The sequence below is a fragment of the Oxyura jamaicensis genome, chromosome 14 (assembly GCF_011077185.1).
Source record: "Oxyura jamaicensis isolate SHBP4307 breed ruddy duck chromosome 14, BPBGC_Ojam_1.0, whole genome shotgun sequence".
NCBI lineage: Eukaryota > Metazoa > Chordata > Aves > Anseriformes > Anatidae > Oxyura > Oxyura jamaicensis.
Genome location: NC_048906.1, coordinates 11184690 through 11203602, shown reverse-complemented (window position 1 = coordinate 11203602; position 18913 = coordinate 11184690). Strand labels below are relative to the sequence as shown.

The window sequence follows — 18913 nt, the reverse complement described above, 5'->3', positions numbered from 1 at the left end:
CCCGGGGGCTTTTCGCTCGCGGCCTCGCGCGGGGAGCCCCGTGGCGGGGCGCCGCGGTCCGCCCGGAGGCGGTAGGTAGGTGCGCCCGGAGGAGCCGGCCCCGTAGCGCTTGTCCGAGAAACCTCACGGCCTGCTGGAAACGCGGCCCTGCTGCAGCCCGCGTCTCCTTTCTGCGGCCTGCCGAGCGCGTAAAGTCGTTGGGCTCGTTAGCAGGGCTGCGAGGTACTTTGCACTTCGCTTCCTAAGTGGCTAAGTGCTCCTTCTCTGTGTGTTGAGTTGCTGTTGAATTGCTTCCCATACTTCTATTTCATACAAACTGAACAATTGTGGCCCCTCTATTTTATTTATAAAGGTTCAGTGTATCTTTGCCTGCCTACATCAATCTGCAAGGGAGTTGCAGAAAAGCCTCATGTTCATCGAGCCGTGAGTCACAACCAATTTTTAAAGCTGTTATAACAAAAGAAAAGTGTTTGCTTTTTTTCACAAGTAACTTTAAAAGCGTAGCTTAGAAAGAAAGAAAGAAAGAAAAAAAAAAACAAAACCATTTTGAGTAGACACAACATTATTCCTGGATGCTTGCAAATCCTAAACTATATTCATACGTTAGTGTTACACATACCTGTGTCATATACACAGCTTAGCTTTAAAGTTGTCACATACCATTACCACGTTGCCTTTACTTTTATGTATCGTTCCCCTGACTTCCTTACTGCAGGTGTGGGCAAGAAAGCTTTTCCTTTAAAACTTTTCAACAGTGGGCATAAAATTCTGCAGCTGAGGTCTTGAAGAATGCAGATGGGTATAGTATATGTTGGAGCTCGCAGTGTGTATTGACTAACTTTGTTTCCTTTTTCTTTTTTTCTTTTTTGCTTTTCTGATATTGTCTTGTTTAAGTGGCTCCTGAGTGTAAAATGTCTTCTGAGGGCGGGAGGCGGGTGGGAAGTACGTTTCACGTTCCAGGCCGAGACCTACAAGACTCATCTTTGCACGGCCTTGGAAAACACACTGCATACTTGGCTTTGAGACCAAACGGACTGCTGTCTTAATTATCAGATCAGCAAGTAGCAGTTGCCTAGACAAACTGTCCAGCACAGCCTTGTTTCGTGATTCCTGACCCTCCGATAGCATGGGTTTCAGTATCTCCTGCCCCTTCAGCCCAGTAAAAAAAAGAAAACAAAAGGCAGGGGGGTGGTGAAAAAAAGGCAAGCATTGGCTGCGAGCCAGAGTGTCTGTCTCCTTTTTTCTCTGGCTGTGCTGTCTCTTTACATGGATGACAGGCCTTGGACGTTACTTGGCTCGCCAACACCGCGTTTAACACGGTGTACTGGGTGAATAAATGCTAAAATAGTATTTTTTTTTTGCCACTTAGAAGTTTTCCAGAATATCCTGCTACCCTATAAGCATTTTCAAGTAATTTGGGGGAGCAGGAACACCAACTGTTTTAATCTGCATATTGAGGTGAAATGATCATACCGGCGTCTTTGTTACCTTACCAGTATTCTAATGTCTCCTTATTTAAAACCACAAATGAATTTCAGGAGATGAAACCAGACAAAGGGTGAAGTTTACAGATGATCGTGTCTGCAAGAGCCACCTCCTGGATTGCTGTCCTCACGATATCCTGGCAGGAACAGTAAGTACCTTCTCTGTAACAGGGAATTCTGGTAAGGCAGAGGTTGGTACAATTCTTCTGGGCTCCTCTGTGCCATCCTAGGTAACTTCTAGGAGATGCAGCCCGGGAAACATCCGACTTCCCTTGCCCTAGGAGCAGCTGCAATTTTATTTTCAGTTTCTGTGGCCGGTGTTTGGAACCACTGAAGTCAGGAGTTCTCAGAATTTGCTTGAAATGCTTTTTCTCTTGCAGTCTCATGGGAAGATGCAAGATTACTTCTATTTTAACAGCTTGTGGTAGATAGTTAGGGCACAAAGCTCCTGTGGAGGGCACAAGATCGTAGCTTGCTTGTCCTGGGTGCTGTAGTTCACCATTGCATCTTCAGGTTAGCTGGATTTTTTCTCACAAGCTGCACTAGTCCTCAGTCCTTGAGCTTTTCCGTCTCCGCTTTTAAACCACCTGATGTTCCCTGGATGGAACTTCAGCTTTTTTCATCATTACGGGCTGACGTGCTAATGGCAGGTTACGGCTCAGGCCTTCAGACTTTGCTGGTGTGAGCGGTGCGTCACTCCGCCTGACTGGTTTAAAACAGTTGAGGCAGCTTCCTTAGCTCTTGCCCTCTGGGGATGCTGCTGACGAATTTTCAAAGATTTAGCTCAAATGTTCTCTGGGTGAGCAAAAGGTGAGGTGGTAACAGAGAGATCTCGTGGAGTAAGTTTCCAGTTAGGTGCCAGACGGAAGATGCAGTCTGACTTTCAGAAGAAAACAGCGCGTGTCTTCTGTGATTGCTGCATTACGTGATTGCAGGGTGGAGATGAATACGGGTATTGGGAATCCATCTTTATCCTTGCTGTTGGCACTCACTACTCTGGCATTTCATGTTGTCCATCCACTTACACGCGTGTTTCTTTAAAAGGCAGTCAGTATTTATAGCTCTTTCTTCTGTTATTTTGAGAGCTGGCTTTGACACAGTGGGTTACCAACAAAGGGAAGGGCTGGCAGGTAGTTCTGCCTCGGATGGTCACACAGATGGAAAACTACGGTGGTGCTAGCAGAGGGAGCTTTAGCAGCAGCTGCCCTGGCTCTGAGCACGCAAACTTTAGCTTTAAGTGGCTGTTGCTGCAAAGTAAGCCTGGAAGAGCTGAATACAAATTTTAGTGGTTTTCAACCGTTGTAAGGGACGCAGGGCAGGAATTTGAAGCTCAGATGTGTTTTCCAGCGGTTGCTCCATCAGCCTCCATATCACCTCACTTTGCTTCAGAATTGTAGAGCTGCTTTAATCACCTTCTGCCCATTTCCATCCTCCGTGCAAGTCCCGGTGGGTTAGGATGTATTTTTTCAACAGCTTTTTGAAGATGCTGCCTTCCACCTCTTCTGACGGGTTTCCAGGAAGAAGGTAGGTGGTGAGCCGAAGGGGTCAAATAAAGTGATGCTCATGACTGTTGGGAGCCAGTGTCAGGGCACAGAGGAAGCGTAAGGTGCTCGGGTGCATCGTGAATCTCCTGGGTACGGAAGCACATTGAAAAGCCTTTAGCTTCTGTTACATGTGTGCAGTGAGTTGTCTCTTTACTCGTGCTGTCGAACTTGCAATCAGAAGTCTCACCCAGGAGCGGGAAGGAAGACCGCTTCTGTGCAAGTGATCTTGTGGATCACTCGTGAGCTTGTGGTGGCCTTGAAGTGGCTGGGGAGCTCTCCGACGGCAGGTTCTTGGGGGCAAGAAAACGTATTGGTGCCACAGGTCACGGTAGAAAGAACATGTGATGTCTGGAATGGGATCGACGTCTCAGCTGTCAGCACTACCAGCACAGAATGAAACACAACTGAACTGCGCAGGCTTTCCTCGTGAACCCACTCATGTTTACGAGCATCTTACGGTGCTCCATTAATGGAAGAGATGTGTGGGTGGATCAGCATTAACTGCGTGGAGTGGCATCTCTCTCTGGATGTGTTAATGCAAACGTCAGGACCTCGTATCTTTCTGGAAGCTTCCAACAGCTGCTCCGAGCCTTCTGGTAGTGGTTACGATGCATCTTTTCCCCGAAGGCATTGTTCCTGCTGCGTCGTTCAGGTACAGGTATTTCCAAGTGGTGGGAAGCTGGTTGGAGTTGAGCGGGGAACCGCATCTGGTCAGTAGCAATGCTGAGTGAAACGCGGTGAAGGACCTCTCGCTGACCTTCGGGTGCAGAGCAGGAGAAGGAGTCCAGGCTTTAAGGAAGGCTCTGGGCTGTTCCGAAAGCTGCAGGAGGCACGTTGATGTTTGCTTAGTTGAGGTGGGCCAGTGTGCCTGGCCGTAAGAGCCCTAACCTGTCAGCAGAAGTACCGCAGCGCAGATGGGGATGGTATCATCTGGTAATCCGGAATTTCTCATTCCACTAGTGAGGGGACAGATGAGCCTGAAGGCTGTCTGGGGAGAACATCACTTGGAAATTGCATTCAGGGAAGTTCTGCGTCCCTCAGTGGGAGATAAGAGAGATGAAACCTGGAGGTTGCAGAGTTGTTTCACGGGGATCTGTGCTTTCCTTTTTTACACAACTGGGTAAAGCTCCAGACCTGTGATTACTTCTGCAGAACGTTCCTTATGGAAACAGACGTGGTGAGTTAACAGTTCACTAGTGATGCTCATAAGAGATACCTCAGGATGGACGTGGATTGTGCAGCGAACGTGAGCAGGACTGATGGCCAGTGACATCTAAACGTGTTCGGTCAGCGTGCGTATGGGGAGTTAGGTCTTTACTCAGGCTTTACTGTCTCAAGAACCTGTATGGCAAACCAGCCACTGGCTGGAGCAAGTCGTGAACACTGCTGGAAAGGATGAGTGTTTGGTGGGTGTCCTGGATGAAACAAGGGGATTCTTTGAAACAGAAAGCCGAGTGATTTTACCTGACGTGAGCAATACACGTGAGAATCTCCGTGCACCTAGATATCTCAAAGGATCTGGAGGAAGACTTGAAGTTTGTATGCTGATGAAGCCAGTGAATTCTCTGCTAGAGGGTGAGTTTGAGAGATTTGTTGCCTTTTAACAGAGTGAGAGGAATAAAGGACACGTTGAGTCTTCTGAAGCTTTGGGTGGGAGCTCCTTCTCTGAAATGGGGCTGTGGCTCAGCTTGCAAGAAGAGTTCAGATGAGAATACTTGTGATGTGTGACAGTCCCAAGGAGGATTGCTCTTTCTCCCTGTATCAGAAAGGGATTTCAGTAGAATGACCGTACAGCTAAAAGGTTTAAGTCACGTCATGCTCTAATGTGGGAAGATTTTGTGGCAAAATTACAGTAGCTCTTCAGCATTCCTTGAAAAGGCTTGCCTGAAGATGAAAATTCTAAAGCTCTGAAAGTACCAGAACAATGGTTTTTTGTAAGCATTGCGTTTCCACTGTTAGAAAGGCTATTCCTGGATAAAGTGTCTGTAGCCTGCTTATCTGTAGTCTCCTGTTTCTGGTAAATCTGAGCAAAATGAGGAAGATTACATAGTGGCAAGTCACCTTGAATTTTTTTCTTTGTTTAAAAAAAGTTATTAGCACAGGTAAATGCTGAAACGCCGAACATTACCTGGTGGAGCTTGCTTGGGTTCCCTTGTTTAATTCTCAACGCTTCCGTTGCTGCTGGCTGAATGCGTTGCTCCACGTCCGTATCCCTGGCACCCCCTGCTTTAGTTTGTGGTGTTCTGCTGGGATTCTGCATTGGTCCCAGTTCAGCCGTATTTAGCTTCTTCTGCAATTGTGACTCAGTGTTGTTGTGCTAGGTTTGGGCTCCTTGGGACTGGTGGTGACTGGGAGAGAAAAGGATGTGACTGGTCAGGGTGTTCCTTGGTGAGACGACCTGTACCCTGCCACTTGCACAGCGCGCTGCGGCTCGCACTTAACGCCTTTTATTATTTTGGCTTTCAGAAATGTCGTATTCTTTTTCTATTTTAAGAATGAATGTTCTCTGTTACATATTGATAACACAGAAATGCAGTTTCCGTGTTCTGAATGCATAATTAAGTTCAGTTATGTGGCTGTTAGCTACCAGACTGGGGAAGCCCAACACATTTAAGTAGCATTAACTGCAGTAGAGGTGAAGAGCAGCATTCAAGTCAGGGCTTTCTGGCAGAGGAGATGCTCTTTAATTCTCATGCCTTATGCGTAGGAATTAGCTTTGTTGAGCTGGTGGATTTTAAAGTTGCAGCTGCATGTGGGAAGGGTTAGCTGGAGAATTATAAGTGCTGTAGCTGAGCACGGAGTTCTGCTTTTCTAGTGGCCGTTCCCCTTTTTACCTTAAGTCCCTTTGTTCTTAGAGTCATAGAATCACAGGATGGCTTGGGGTGGAAGGGACCTTAAAGCTCATCGAGTTCCAACCCTCTGCCATAGGCAGGGATTCCACCCACCAAATCAGGTTGCCCAGGGCCACATCCAACCTGGTCTTGAGCACCTCCAGGGATGGGGCATCCACAGCCTCGCTGGGCAACCTGTTCCAGTGCCCCACCGCCCTCTGAGTGAAGGATTTCCTCCTGGAGCGTTTGTTCTTGACAGAGCATTCCATCTGTGTTCTGTGACTTGCATGTTTCATTACATTACTGGTATCTTTCTGATGCAGATGTGAGCTTTGAACTTAGGGTACAAAGCTTTGTGTCTTGCTGTTCTGTAGCTCTGAAGCACGAGGTGTTTGGGGCTGGTGCCTGTTGAAGAGGTTCCTGCTGCAGCATGCTGTGTCCTTCCAGCTCCCTCCCAGAAATTTGTAAGACTGCTGTGACCTACAGCACGAGTAGGACTGGACTTAAATATTTGGGGTGCTTTAATGTTGTCCTAGGAACTCCTAGAAGAGTGGTTCTAGCAAGCATGTGGTTTTTCTGGCTGGTTCTGATATGACAGTTTAAGAGGAAGCTCTTCTTCCTGTAGAGACTTTATTTTGATATCGTGCACCTGTCAAGAGTTAAGCATTTGCTGCTTGTTGCCATAGTGGGGGGGTTCTCACACTGATTTTCCTTTTTCTTTTCAACAGCGAATGGACCTGGGAGAGTGTACAAAGATCCATGACTTGGCATTGAGGGCAGACTATGAGATTGCAAGTAAAGAGAGAGACCTGTTTTTTGAGCTGGATGTAAGTATGGAGGATGTTTTTTGAAGACACTTGGTTGAACAATAGAACTCGGTGGGTATTTCAGCCAACCCTATTATTTGACATATTGTCTGGCAAGAATGTGCAGCTCCTTCCCAAATGTCAGCTTGATGCTGACTTCAAATTGTGAACATAATCATAACCCTTGCAACCCCATCGTCCAGCTAGCTGGGAGCCTCTCATGGTATTCCTTGCATCCCACACCTGCTGCTCTGTACCTGGTCACTGTAGCCTAATGGCCTGTCCCAGAAGAGGAATTTACGCTAAAAGCCTTCTGCTCTGTGATTTCACTTCTGGCCGGATTTAGCTTTCTCTGATGGTAGTGGAAGAACAGTCATCTGATTTCACGCAGTGCTTTTTGTCTTTGCACCTGTTGCTCATGTAATGGGAGGTGCGGTACAAAGCAGCAGTTTTGTGAATTATGTCAGAGTAAAGGAACCGTGTCAGGTTCCAGTCAGGTGACAGGCATTAGGGCAGGTTTTTTTTCCTTTGACTTTCTGCAAAGCTTTATATACTTTTTTCTCAAGGCATCTGTTCTTGAAGTTGTTTGTGTGCTGTATGGAGATTGACAGCCAACAGCTAGCTGGTGCAAATCTAGGGCTGACACATGGAGAGCATCTTGGTTCACAACTGTCTTTCTGAATGTGCAGGCTATGGATCACCTGGAATCCTTCATTGCAGAGTGTGATAGGAGAACAGAACTGGCTAAGAAACGCCTGGCTGAGACCCAGGAAGAGATCAGTGCTGAAGTGTCTGCAAAGGTATCATCCTCTCATTAAACCCTTGTTCTGAAAGGCTGTGCACTGGTGCTCTGCTGCCTCCTGACACCGTTGATACTGGGAAGCTGTCCTCCATGAAGACTTGGTGGATTCCAGCCATCATCCTCAAATGCTGCTCTGGCTGTTCTTGTGTCTGGTTCAGAGGGCTAGAGTAGGGTGAAATATGGACTCTAAAAGATGTTACTTTAGCACGTCCATAAAGCATATAGGTTTCCCGTCCCCTATTCAGTGTTTAACAGCTTAGAATAGTAAATCTATCCCAAGATTTGTTGTCTTTCCATGTAGCAGATACCCGTGTAATTTCCTCATTGGGAACTTCTTCCACCAGGCCAGTACAAAACACATTTCCAGAGCTGGTTTTGTGGATACTCTCCTGTCCAATAAGCCAAGAATTTGCCACAGTTTGCAGCAGAACTGATGATGTCCTGTCCACCTTTATGTACCTCTTACCTTCTGTCCACCTTTACCTTCCTTTACTACCCGTCTAGAACTGTGTTGCCTGTACTTAGCCTACCACCATCTTTTTGTTGGGATTCCTTTTACTTTTGGAGATTGATAACTTTCCAGCAATGGCTTATTTATGTTAAACAGGTGTTCTGTTTTAAAGAAAAAGGAAAAGTTGTCCTGCAATCTTTGGCAAGGTTTTTGTCTTATCAAAAAAAAAAAATCCTTATTTTTTTTAGGCAGAGAAAGTACACGAACTGAATGAAGACATTGGAAAACTCCTAGCTAAAGCTGAACAGCTGGGAGCTGAAGGAAATGTTGATGAGTCTCAAAAGATCCTGATGGAAGTGGAAAAAGTCCGAGCAAAAAAGAAAGAGGCAGAGGTATGGTGGTGTTCTGGGAATTGTAATAGCTGGTTGAGCTAGGCGGTGTGATAAACAGCTGGGCGGTTCCTACCTCTTTCCCTGTTTTGGCAGCACCTCCTCGTTCAGTTTCAGCAATGTGCTGGCAAGTAGTTGGTGCTGTAGTGTGATAGACAAACAAAAGGTCTTTAGAAACATCCGGTGAAGAGAGATGACTTGGGGGGGGGGTGGGCAATTCTTCCTCTGAAAGATTTGGTCACTAGTTACTTGCAAGGACGGACCAGCAGCTTAGCAGCACTTGCAAAGTGTTTTGTGTGGCACCTCCTCTATATTGAGGGTGCTTTTATGATCCCTGAAAGCAGCAGTGTTGTTTTTTGCATGGGTTACCCTGGAGGGTTGATGTTGTATATGGACTCCTTGACATTTGCCTGTTTTGTTTCTTTTTTTGCCTTCCTTCAGGAAGAATACCGAAATTCAATGCCTGCATCCAGCTTCCAACAGCAGAAGCTGCGTGTGTGTGAAGTCTGTTCAGCGTATCTTGGTCTCCATGACAATGACCGGCGTCTTGCTGACCACTTTGGAGGCAAATTACACTTGGGTTTCATTCAGATTCGTGAGAAGCTGGATCAGCTGCGGGTAATCTTGTCTGTTTTAAACCTTCGTGCAGTACTGAGGATATTCAGCATTTACATTAAGTTTATATAGAATCCTTTTCAGTGTGCTTGTATAAGCCCAGAAATTTCTGATTTCTGAATCCTGGAAACTTCAGGTGGAGGGTTGCCTAGCCTCATTGTGCGGTCTGTTCTGTGTGACTAATGTTGTACCCTTAGAATTAGCCAAACTAGACCCCTGCTGTAATTTCTTCCTTAGCTACGTGTGGCTGTAGTAATGGTCTTATTGGTTTGGCTGAAATTTGTCACTGAGTTTTCTGACTATGGAAGAGCACCGTGAGAGCTCTTAATGAAATGCTTTAACTGGAGCTCCATATAGTGCTGTTAAGGAGGGAGGTCTGCAGTAGCTGCAGTGCTGATTAGAAGCTTTCTGGAATGGTTTGTGATGGCCGTGTGGTACTAGCCTTGCTTGCAAGCAGGAACCTGTAGCCTGCTGGAGTAAGAGCTGTGATTCCTGTGCCGTACTCATTCGGCAGAATATTGAGGTCGGTGCCTTGACTGATCATGGCACAAGGCCAGAGCACTGTTCCCTTCTGCTGTGTATAATTGTGGTGAGACAGACCCTTGCCTCAAAGCCTGTGGGCTCGTCACTTAGAGCACAAGCACAGCAGATTTGTGAGTGGCATTTCTTGTGCTGACGCACGTTAGTGCAGTTGTAAGGAAAATGAGAACCCTTATGGAGATCTGGACTAGCACATAGAATACAGTGAAACAGTTCCCTGTCTCACTACACTAATAGTCTCCCTGCAGATGTCTGTATCCTGTTACCGTATGGCTGAACTATGATGTAAACTCTTTTTCCAGAAAACAGTGGCAGAAAAGCAAGAGAAGAGAAACCAGGATCGTTTGAGACGGAGAGAAGAGAGAGAACGAGAGGAGAGAATGGGCAGACGGTAGGTGAAAGTCAAAACCATAAAACAGTTATTGAAATAAGCCTAGTTCTTGTATCTGAGTATTGCAGGAAAGCAGCATGTGCTGCTGGATCAACTGTTGGACATGCTCTGGATGCTGGGTGAGCACCTTAGCATTCAATTTGAAATGAAAACACATGCACAGAGTCCCCACATTAAAGTGACTGTGTATTATTTTAACCTCCACGTTGTATCTGCAAGATAGAAGCTCAGAACATGTGCTATCTTCAGGCTTATATTGGTCTAGTCCCTGTTGCTGGGAGTCTGGATGAAATGACCTCGTCTAGTGCATCCAAGTGGGAAAATTTAGAATGAGTGCTAGGTCTGCTCCTATGGCTCTCGTCATACAGAAGTTCTCTGGGTAGTCCTTGCTTCTAGGCTAGGAGATGACAGCAGAGTGGAGCTAGTATCCATGAGCCAGATGGCAAGCTGCCTGACTTACTCAGAAACTTTTCTGCAGTAACAGTGAGGTACTTCTGGCACAGCTTTGGAGAATGCTTTCCAGGACATCCTTGGGCTGTCCTGCTCAGAAGGATCCCAAGGAGTGGCTGTTTGTGGCGGTTGTGGCCACATGTGTCACCTTCTGCTCATACACGTGTAATCCTGGAGCCTGGGAGTGGCTACCGCGTTGGTATTCTCATGACAAGTTCTTCTGCCTCTTGCCAGCTGAACTGGAAGAACTAATTCTTTGGTGTGTGTAAACAGCCTGGCATGAAGAGAGCGGCTAGTTATTGGTGGTGGTCATGCAGAGGAAGTGGCTGAGTAGGAGCGCTGTTCTTGTCACAGCGTTTTGCCAGTTACCTCGTGTTTCTCCTCACAGTCTTTGTACTTCTTGCATCTGAAAAAAAAACACCTTGCTGCATGTGGAGAGTTCTTCTTGACCCTCGGTGTCAACTGAGGAGTGTGTTTCAGGCGTCCGTCTCTGAGGCACGTGAGATCCATGACCGCAGCATGCTCTCAGGTGGTGCTGGCCTCTGGACGTACATTTCTGGAAATGTTAGCAGACAAATACCAGAACGGAAGGACCTTGGTTTTCTGTGGTTTGCCTGGTGTCACAGGAAGTGCAAGTTCATGTTGCAGCTTTCTGCCGAACTGCAGCACTTTATGATGAGCCTCGCAGCTTTCTGGCCTCTGTGCAAGGCTGTCAGCAGTGCAGTTATACTTGGGAGCTACGGAACGTGGAACTGGCTGCTGAACACAAGAGTCAGACGAATGGGACTGACGTATGTTGGTATTCTGGAGACAAAGATGGAATGAGACAAGAAGTATCTTACCATGCAGCTGCTTCGTGGTAGGCTTGTTCGGGCTCACAGTAGGAGCCTTGTAACCTGGACTTAGTGTGTCTGTCTCCATAGTCTCTTGTATTCCTGGAGTTTGTTTCTGCATGAAATTTGTTCAGCCCCACAGTTGCCTTCTGGAAGAGCACTCTGGATCTCTAACTTGGTCTGCATCTCCCCATACCCCCATCTCTGCTTTCTTTCTGAGGCATGTATTTTATGTGTATTCCCAAAATCTCAGTTCCTGGGAGTTAAGGAGCCTCTTGTGTTCACAGCACAGGTAGCTCACGTATGGATGCATCTGATAAGGGGTTTTTGAATATTTCATGCTATAAATATAACAGTTTTAAGAGTTGTGATGCATTGGCCTGGTGTCTGATTTCTTGCTGGCTTCATATTTTGTGCTAGTTAAAGTCTGTGGCCAGCCTTTCCCTTGCTCTGTGTGGAGGCACCTCTCTGCTCCTCTGTTCAGATGCCAAAAAAAGCATGTTTTGATGGAGCCAGGAGTGACGTATAGGGGAGGTCAAATTGTTTTCCTCTCTAAAATGGGAACTTCACACAAAAAAGGAAAACAGTTTTCCCAGTGGACGCTTAATGTCAACTGGGACTAGAGCCCAGATTTCTTGATTTCTAAGTACCTGCTCTTCTGGGTGCTGTGCAATGCCATGCTTACAGGGGTGTTGTTCTGACAAAAATGGATCAGTGACTTCTAGCAACTTAGGAGGAGACTACCTGTCTTGAGCAAAACTTGATACTTAAGGAACCACAGAAAACATGTTTCCTGCATAACTTTTATTGATGCTGCACTTCGTGTGCAGTGTCTTCAGGGGGGTTATTCAGCAAGAGGAGGAATGCCGCTTGACTTTGAGACGTCTTTGGTGGCTTATAGGCACTGTGACACATTATGGAAGCCCGTGGATGGGTTTGAAGAACTCTTAACTCTTACAGACTTTATTAATTTGTCAAACTTGTTTTCCACGTAGGAATGAGTGAACTGTTTTGTTGCCCCTAGTGGTGAATGCAGAGAAGTCCTCTGACCTTTGTTGGGTGTTGCTGGTGGCTGCTGGCTACCCACTGAGACCTTAAGACTGAAATTCTCTGGAGAGCTGACATGTTTGGAAGTGCAGACATTGGTATTTGCTTGCCGAGTACACCAGCAAACAAGACCGTGGAGTTGCTGAATGGATTTCCTTTTTAGTAAGTTAGGCAAAACATAGATTTTGAAACTCAGCACATAGCCTCTGTGATGCAGGACAGAAAAAACAATAAAGCGCAGCTTTTGACTTTGCTGGGCTGCATTCATCTGCTGTGCCCTGATGCACACTGATTCAGGCGAGTAAGGAAAGAAAGTGCTTTTTTTGGATGCTTCCTGAATTTCCAAAGCTTAGCATTGTGGAGTGTTTTTCAGGAGTGTGTGTGCTCTTGCTCAGATCACAGTCACAGAAGGGCAACCAGGCTTTGCAGGGGATGTGGAATAGCTTTGTGTGGATGTGTGCCCCAGTGATTCAGAATAAAGTGATCAGGAGGGAGAGAACATTAAGAACTTGGAGTAACGACAACCATCAAGAAAAACAGTTGCCTGCCAGGCCTCTCCAGTAGGTCCTGTGGCTCTGACAGGTTCTTTTAAGTGAGAAAGTAGGTGTGTGGCTATTGCCTTGCTCTCCTGGTTTATCAGCTTTGCCTTCATCTGGTCTTGTCATGAGTGGCCTCAGTGCAAGGTTTATTCACCTGACTCCCAAGTTCAGCTCTACCTGGTTCACGCTCCTTTTACCTGAAGTCCTTTCTAAACTTTTGTGTTTTTTTTCTTTCCACCATGACTGAACTATCCTGTTCATTGTGAAGGGAAGTCAGGGCACATTGATTCTCTTAATATTGTCTTATCCAGGTATGGTTTTAAAATGTATTAATAAAGTAGATGCTTCTCTCTCTCTTTTTAACTTTATCCGTGTGTAACTTTCAGCTGCATCTCCTGTGAAGCTGCCAAACAGTTCAGTGGCTGTGTAGCTGGAGCATCCCCTGTGGGTCTGTGTGCAGTGGGAGCAGTTAAGAGTTCAAGTCTCAGTCACTAAACAGAGGCTGGCTGCTTGTCAAGTAAAGCAGAAAGAGGCTGTTCAGTCTGTGTGAAGTTTGGAGGTAGGCTGGCTTTGAATGTGGCCACAGAGGACAAGGAAAGGCATTGTCCTTCAGGCGTAGTGGCTCCGTGAGTGGTGCTGAGTAAGGGTGCTTCAGGAGTTGAAAGAACTGTAACGTTATTTACAGACTGTCAGAAGCTAATGCTTACAGTTAAGCTGAGAGCTCCGTAAAGGAACTCTGAAGCCATGGAAGTGCGAGACAGAATGAGACCTGGATGATTCTCCTGAAGATGCTTTATAGTACGGGATGAAGCACTTTCAGTATATCTGTTACTTTTCAGTAATAATTCTTCCCGTGTTTGTTTCCTCTTTTTTTTTCTAGCTCATCTTTCTGAAACAGAAAATATTGCTAATTTCCATCTAATATTTGTTAAATATTCATGATGAGTAAGAAAACGCTGTGCTTTTCCTTATTCAGACCTCAACTACCTCAAAGGAACCAAAATCAGAATATTAAGTGTCTGGCCCGTCATTGGCTGGAGAGCGGCACTTTTACGTGAAAACGTTCGTCTCATTGATGTTAGACTGCAGAGGGTAAAAAGTGTATGCTGAATACACGCAGCAGATTAGAAGTTGGAAAGGTGCATTGTAGTGGTGTATTAGCAGAGACCGGGATTGGGTTGTAGATCTTTTCTGTCTGACAGAAAGCTCTGCGCGGAGTTGGGAAGCTACAAACAAGCCCTGGAGAAACTAGTGTTTCTGCAGTGTTCTTCAGTTTTAGACAATGCTGTGACACGCTACTGTGACACCCCTCCGCCCCCAGTTGAAGCTAATAAAACATTTTCTGGCTTAAATGGCAAGCTTTTTAAAATGACACATTAATTGTCATATTATTGTTGCTCCTGTGGAAAGCTACCAGGTGGATGGGTTTTGTAGGGAACAAACCCACTGACTGTACCATACCTTCTCTCACTTAACTCTCCTCTCCTTTCTAGGTCTGGATCAAGAAATAGAGATCGTCGAAGGTGAGTGCAGTTCTCCCAAAGGCCTATTTGTGTTTTTATCTAGTTACTGTGTTTTTTTCATGGGTCTCATAAATGGCACAGAATGAACTCCACAGTCACTTTGTTAGCTCCTACTTCTTTCAGGGAGCATACTGCTTGGGCACTTCTGCAGTGTTGTGCAACTCGGTGTCACCTGTTGGACTAGAAGGCATCTGCTGGCTAGCCCAGGCAGGACAGAGGGGGCTGTGTGCTCCCGAATACCAGTCTAAGACGTACTCGGTATCTTTTTCAATAAATGTCTAATACCCTTTGATAGTTCTTGTATCTGAAATGCATCTATTATATATAATACTTCAGATGTAAAAAAATAATTTAAAAAGAAAATGATTTGAGATGAAAGCCCCAACATCTCTGTGAAGAGCTTGCCTTAATGGTGTGACAGCATTCCATAGGTGATCATGTACCTGGAGGTCAGCTTCTCTCCTGTTTCCCATATACTTTGGCATCCTCTGTTTTGATTTTAGAGCAGATTGAAACAAATCTGTTCTGAAAGTGCAGTACTTTCACAAGGGAGACTCCTTTTGGCAGGCTGCCATACAGGTTACAGTAATTTCACGTGAGGTTTATTTTGCCTTCCCTTCTCCTTCTTCAGTCAGAGTGAGGCAGAATATTACAGTTGGTGGGCTGTGCTCTAGGCATCACCACATGCTGATGTTAGTGGTGCAAGTGATTTTCATAAGCTCCCCATCAACTCGAATTTACCCTCTGGCGTTTTGTTGGTAGCATGAGCCCAGGAAGGGAGGAGTATGTTCACCCTGGGGGGGTGATTGGCTTTCTGTGCTGGGAGGGTGAGGCTGAGGGGGTGAGGGCTGATGTTGGGATAGGTGTCGCTCTGGAATGTCTGGGTGCAGGTGTACTGGCCCATCTCTGAGGCAGTCTGTGTCCTCTTCAGGTCACGGTCTCGGGATAGGAGGCGGAGGCGCTCGAGGTCAGCTTCCCGTGAACGGCGGAAGTCTCGCTCCAGGTCCCGAGACCGGCACAGGCGCCACCGGAGCCGTTCCCGCAGCCACAGCCGAGGTCACCGGCGGGGGTCCAGAGACAGGAGTTCAAAACACAAGTATGTATTCCTCACACAAGTGCTTCTCTGCAAAGGGGGGTTCCTGGCATCACAGGGAGCCTCCTCTGATCCTTAGAGTGAGCAGGAGCGTGACTGGTGTCTCAAGTTAGAAGCTGCAAGTGCCCTGTACTGGCTCCTGGGCCAAGGCAGTATTCCCCAGTGGCAGTCTGTAGATGGCCTCACGTGGACACAGTGCCTGTGCAGCAAGGTCCCAGCTTGAGAGTGCAGTCTAAGAGATAAAACTGTCATTCCCTGAACTGCGGTGCTGAGCCTTGAGAAATGGCTGGATTTCTTGCATAAGCAGCAGCTCATAGTCACGCTGGTGCTCACTCAGCCTCCCCAGGCATGTAAAACCCAAGTAGCAGAGGCAGTTTTGACATTACATTTCTGTGTTTGCCTTCTGCTTCCCAGCTTCTTGCTCTCAGTGCTGGCATGGGGAAGGGAGGAGTATGATTTGGGAACTGGGGGAGGCCTTCTGTTAGGGTAACAAAAAGGCTAGTTGACAGACTTTTACAAATCTCCATTGGGTGAGGGAGAAAAACAGCTGGAAGGAGGAGTATGCCATCCTGTCACTGAGGAGAAACCCCATAGTCTGAGAAAAGGCTTTAAGTCTCTTCTGAAACTCGGCAGCACACCCCCTGTGCTGGAGGAAGGCTGAAGCAGGCGTGTGTATGTAGGAGTATTAGCAAAATTGAAACGAAACCATGTATTTCCTTACAGCCCTTCCAAATGTAGGAGCAAGTATACCCCCAGGTGCTCGCTGAAGTTAGAATCTAGCCTTTATTTTAATGCCCTTAGTTAACAGGGGAGTGCTTAAGGAGCGTCTCACCTGATTAGGCACCACCATTTAAGTGCGCTTTGAGAAACAAACCTACTGTTGTGTGTCTTGTGTCGCTTTAGCTAAGGGATAAAAGGACACGTTTTAAAAATACCCAATGAAGGGGAGGGGAATAATGGTCTGAAAAAAAAATCTGTTAACGCGTGTGGGGTGTGTGTGTGTGTGTGTAAATACTGTTGATTCTCCAATGGCTGAGATACTAAAGTCCTTTTTTAAATCTGTCTTGAACATGAAAAATAAAGAAAAGAAGTTTGGACAATTAGGAAGTGAGGAAGACCCTGTAATAACTATTACTAAAGAGCAGGTAAGGGATGACTTCGAAAACCTTGAACACATTCAATCAGACCATTGAGACTGTAGGAGGATTGGCGTGCTGACATACCTCCGCAAAATTCCTGAGCTGGGGAGAGACCAGCGTCAGTTTAACAAAACAAACAGGACAGTGCTATTCCCTGAAAAGAGTGTAGCTTCTGTTTTCACTCTGGGAGTTAACAAAACCTACATTCTGCTTCTGCTGGTCTGAAGTCTTCTTTCTAGAAAGAAATAGCCTGTCACGGGATCTGGAGTTCCAAGGGTAAGAGAACTATAGACAACATGCCCTGTTGCGGGGACAGGAAAAGAGTTAATTTAATCAAACAGACTCATGTTGTCTCTTGTCTTCCAGTTAAATGACACAATTTAAAGTAATGAAAATGAAGTGGCTCAAGATACAGAGGGCTGTAAGGTTTTAATGTAATTGTGCAAGAGTTCCAAACCTTAAAATGAACATGAAGGAAAGCTGGTACCTGTAAGGTACCTGCCAGGTCCTCTTCTTGTGACTGCAAAGAAGGACCTGTGTACTGAGTCCAACCTGAGTCCAACCTGCTGGCTGTGCAGGGTCTCTGAAAGCCTCTGCCTGGTTCCACAGGCGTATGGGCTGCTAGAGAGAATCAAGGGCCAGCACCGAGCTGATAAGCAGATTTCTAACAGTTGGCATGAATCACACAGGATAAGAGCCTTTTAAGATTGTTTCTAGTATGAAAGCCTCTGCTTATTTCTGTGTGGGCTGACACAATGAAGCACTGCTGAAAATCTGTAGCTATCATTTGAGCAGGCTGTGAAAAGATTTGCCTGTTGTGTGTTCCAAATTAAAAATGGGTTTCATCCTGACTTGGAACTCAGGATGCTTGGGATGACTGCTTGTCAGATGCTGAGTGACAAAAGTCTACGCCTGAGCAAGCCTTTGAATCCAAAGAATACAGCTGGTATTTAAAGCACTTGAGCAGCAGGCTGCTAGCCTAAAGCATAACCCAAAAAAAAACAAAACTATAAAAGACACAAACAGTGCTGAATGACAGATGTGGAAGAAATTGCTGGTGCTTTAGTACAGCCTAGTAAACTAGCAAGGCACACAGGGAACACATCAGAGTTGACCCTGTGGCAACAGCTGTGAAAGGATTCCTCTAAGGAGAGACGAACAGAGGCTGTGCTCCGCGCTCAGCACTGCAAGCTTCATGGGAAATACTCAGGTGTGCAGAGGGGCCGGGGGTTCTATTTGGGCAACACTACTCCTGACATTGCAGTACCTGGGCACGTTTTTGTAAGAAGCTTGGGTTATGTCAGCCCTGTTAGGAAAGATTTTGCTGTTTTGTGTGTATTTCATTCCAATTCTTTCAGCTGTGCAGCTCATAGCAATGGTTTACTTTGTACTTCAGATCTTCTAGAGATCGATCTTCAAGAGAGAAGTCCCGAGACAGAGAGAGAAAAGAGAAGAGCTCTTCTGAGAGGCGGCACGAGAGCACAAATGGCAAATCTCGTTCCAAGAGATCAGAAGAGAGAGAAGCTGGCGAGATCTGAACTCAAATGATCTGTGTTGCACTGTAAATAGTCTGATAAACATTCTACACAAAGCCTAAATTTCCCATTTATATTTACTGAATACAACTCATCTTTTGTAGTTTTGAATTTTTATTGTTTGGCAGATAGCTGTGAGTTTGTAGAGACACAGAGTTACGTACTGTTTAACAGGTTTTGTTTTAGTAGGAATAAATAAATCTGACCGATCGTTTTCAATTCAGGCCGGCGGCTCGCACCCTGTGTTTGTTGTGATGCAATGAGCGCGGCAGGTAGATAGTGCCGTGGTTGAAGGCTGAGCTGCTGTCATGTTTGTAATACTTAAGCCCTTTTGAAAAGATCTTACCTGACCCCTTGCACAGTTGGAGTTTGCAATCATCAGTAGCACTGGTTCTAATTTGATTTTTTTCTTGTACATGTTAAATTGAGAGTTTTTTTTCTCCTTTTAGTGTTTAGCCACCTCACTTTTATGTCTCCAGCATTTGGGAGCTGCCTCGCTCCTCTGGTTAAGGCAGACGCTACTCGGCCCTGATGCCCCTCTGTCAGCAGCTGTTGATTTTGTGAGGGTGACCAAAACCTTCCCAGAGGCCGGGTGCGAGATGTGCTCAGAGGGACGACCTGGATGACCTGTGTGCAGAGGAGGCCGGCACCGCCTGCCCTGCTCCGCGCTGTGCGTTCCCCTCAGAAAATGGCCGCCCCGGGGGAGCTGGGTGGCGGGCAGAGGGAAGGGCCGGGCGGGCACGGAGGGACCGGGCGGCCCGGGGGCAGCAGGGCCGCCAGGGGAGCTGCTGAGGGCCCGGGGTGAGCGGCTGTAAATAGCGCGGGGGTGCTGCGTCCGTGGGGGCTGCGGTAAAACTGCTTCGCCTTGCGTCCCGGTGCGCGGCGGCGAGCCCCGGGCTGT

At 46.5% G+C, this 18913-nt stretch overlaps 1 protein-coding gene across 2 annotated transcripts; it reads left to right on the top strand.

The window, feature by feature from the left end:
* Positions 1-239: 239 nt before the first annotated feature.
* On the top strand, positions 240-18236 carry LUC7L (LUC7 like). 2 transcript variants are annotated; one of them, XM_035339838.1, is made up of 10 exons: positions 240-423; positions 1539-1633; positions 6588-6686; positions 7355-7465; positions 8167-8310; positions 8749-8925; positions 9765-9853; positions 14216-14245; positions 15177-15341; positions 17874-18236. In XM_035339838.1, the coding sequence occupies exons 3-10, from the start codon at positions 6591-6593 to the stop codon at positions 18013-18015; spliced, it is 954 nt and encodes a 317-aa protein (XP_035195729.1). In that variant the 5' UTR covers positions 240-423; positions 1539-1633; positions 6588-6590; the 3' UTR covers positions 18016-18236. The 2 variants fall into 2 exon arrangements, with proteins under 2 accessions (XP_035195729.1, XP_035195731.1); XM_035339840.1 differs by adding an exon at positions 16422-16483 and having other exon boundaries at positions 240-1633; positions 17874-17918.
* Positions 18237-18913: the final 677 nt, after the last annotated feature.

What these genes read in the sequence shown, in the direction of transcription:
- LUC7L (XM_035339838.1), top strand. Translation starts at nt 6,591, where the DNA reads ATGGACCTGGGAGAGTGTACAAAGATCCATGACTTGGCATTGAGGGCA. An exon ending in GTGCTGAAGTGTCTGCAAAG is followed by an intron (nt 7,466 to 8,166) that starts GTATCATCCTCT and finishes TATTTTTTTTAG; the next exon opens with GCAGAGAAAGTACACGAACT. An exon ending in AGAAATAGAGATCGTCGAAG is followed by an intron (nt 14,246 to 15,176) that starts GTGAGTGCAGTT and finishes TGTCCTCTTCAG; the next exon opens with GTCACGGTCTCGGGATAGGA.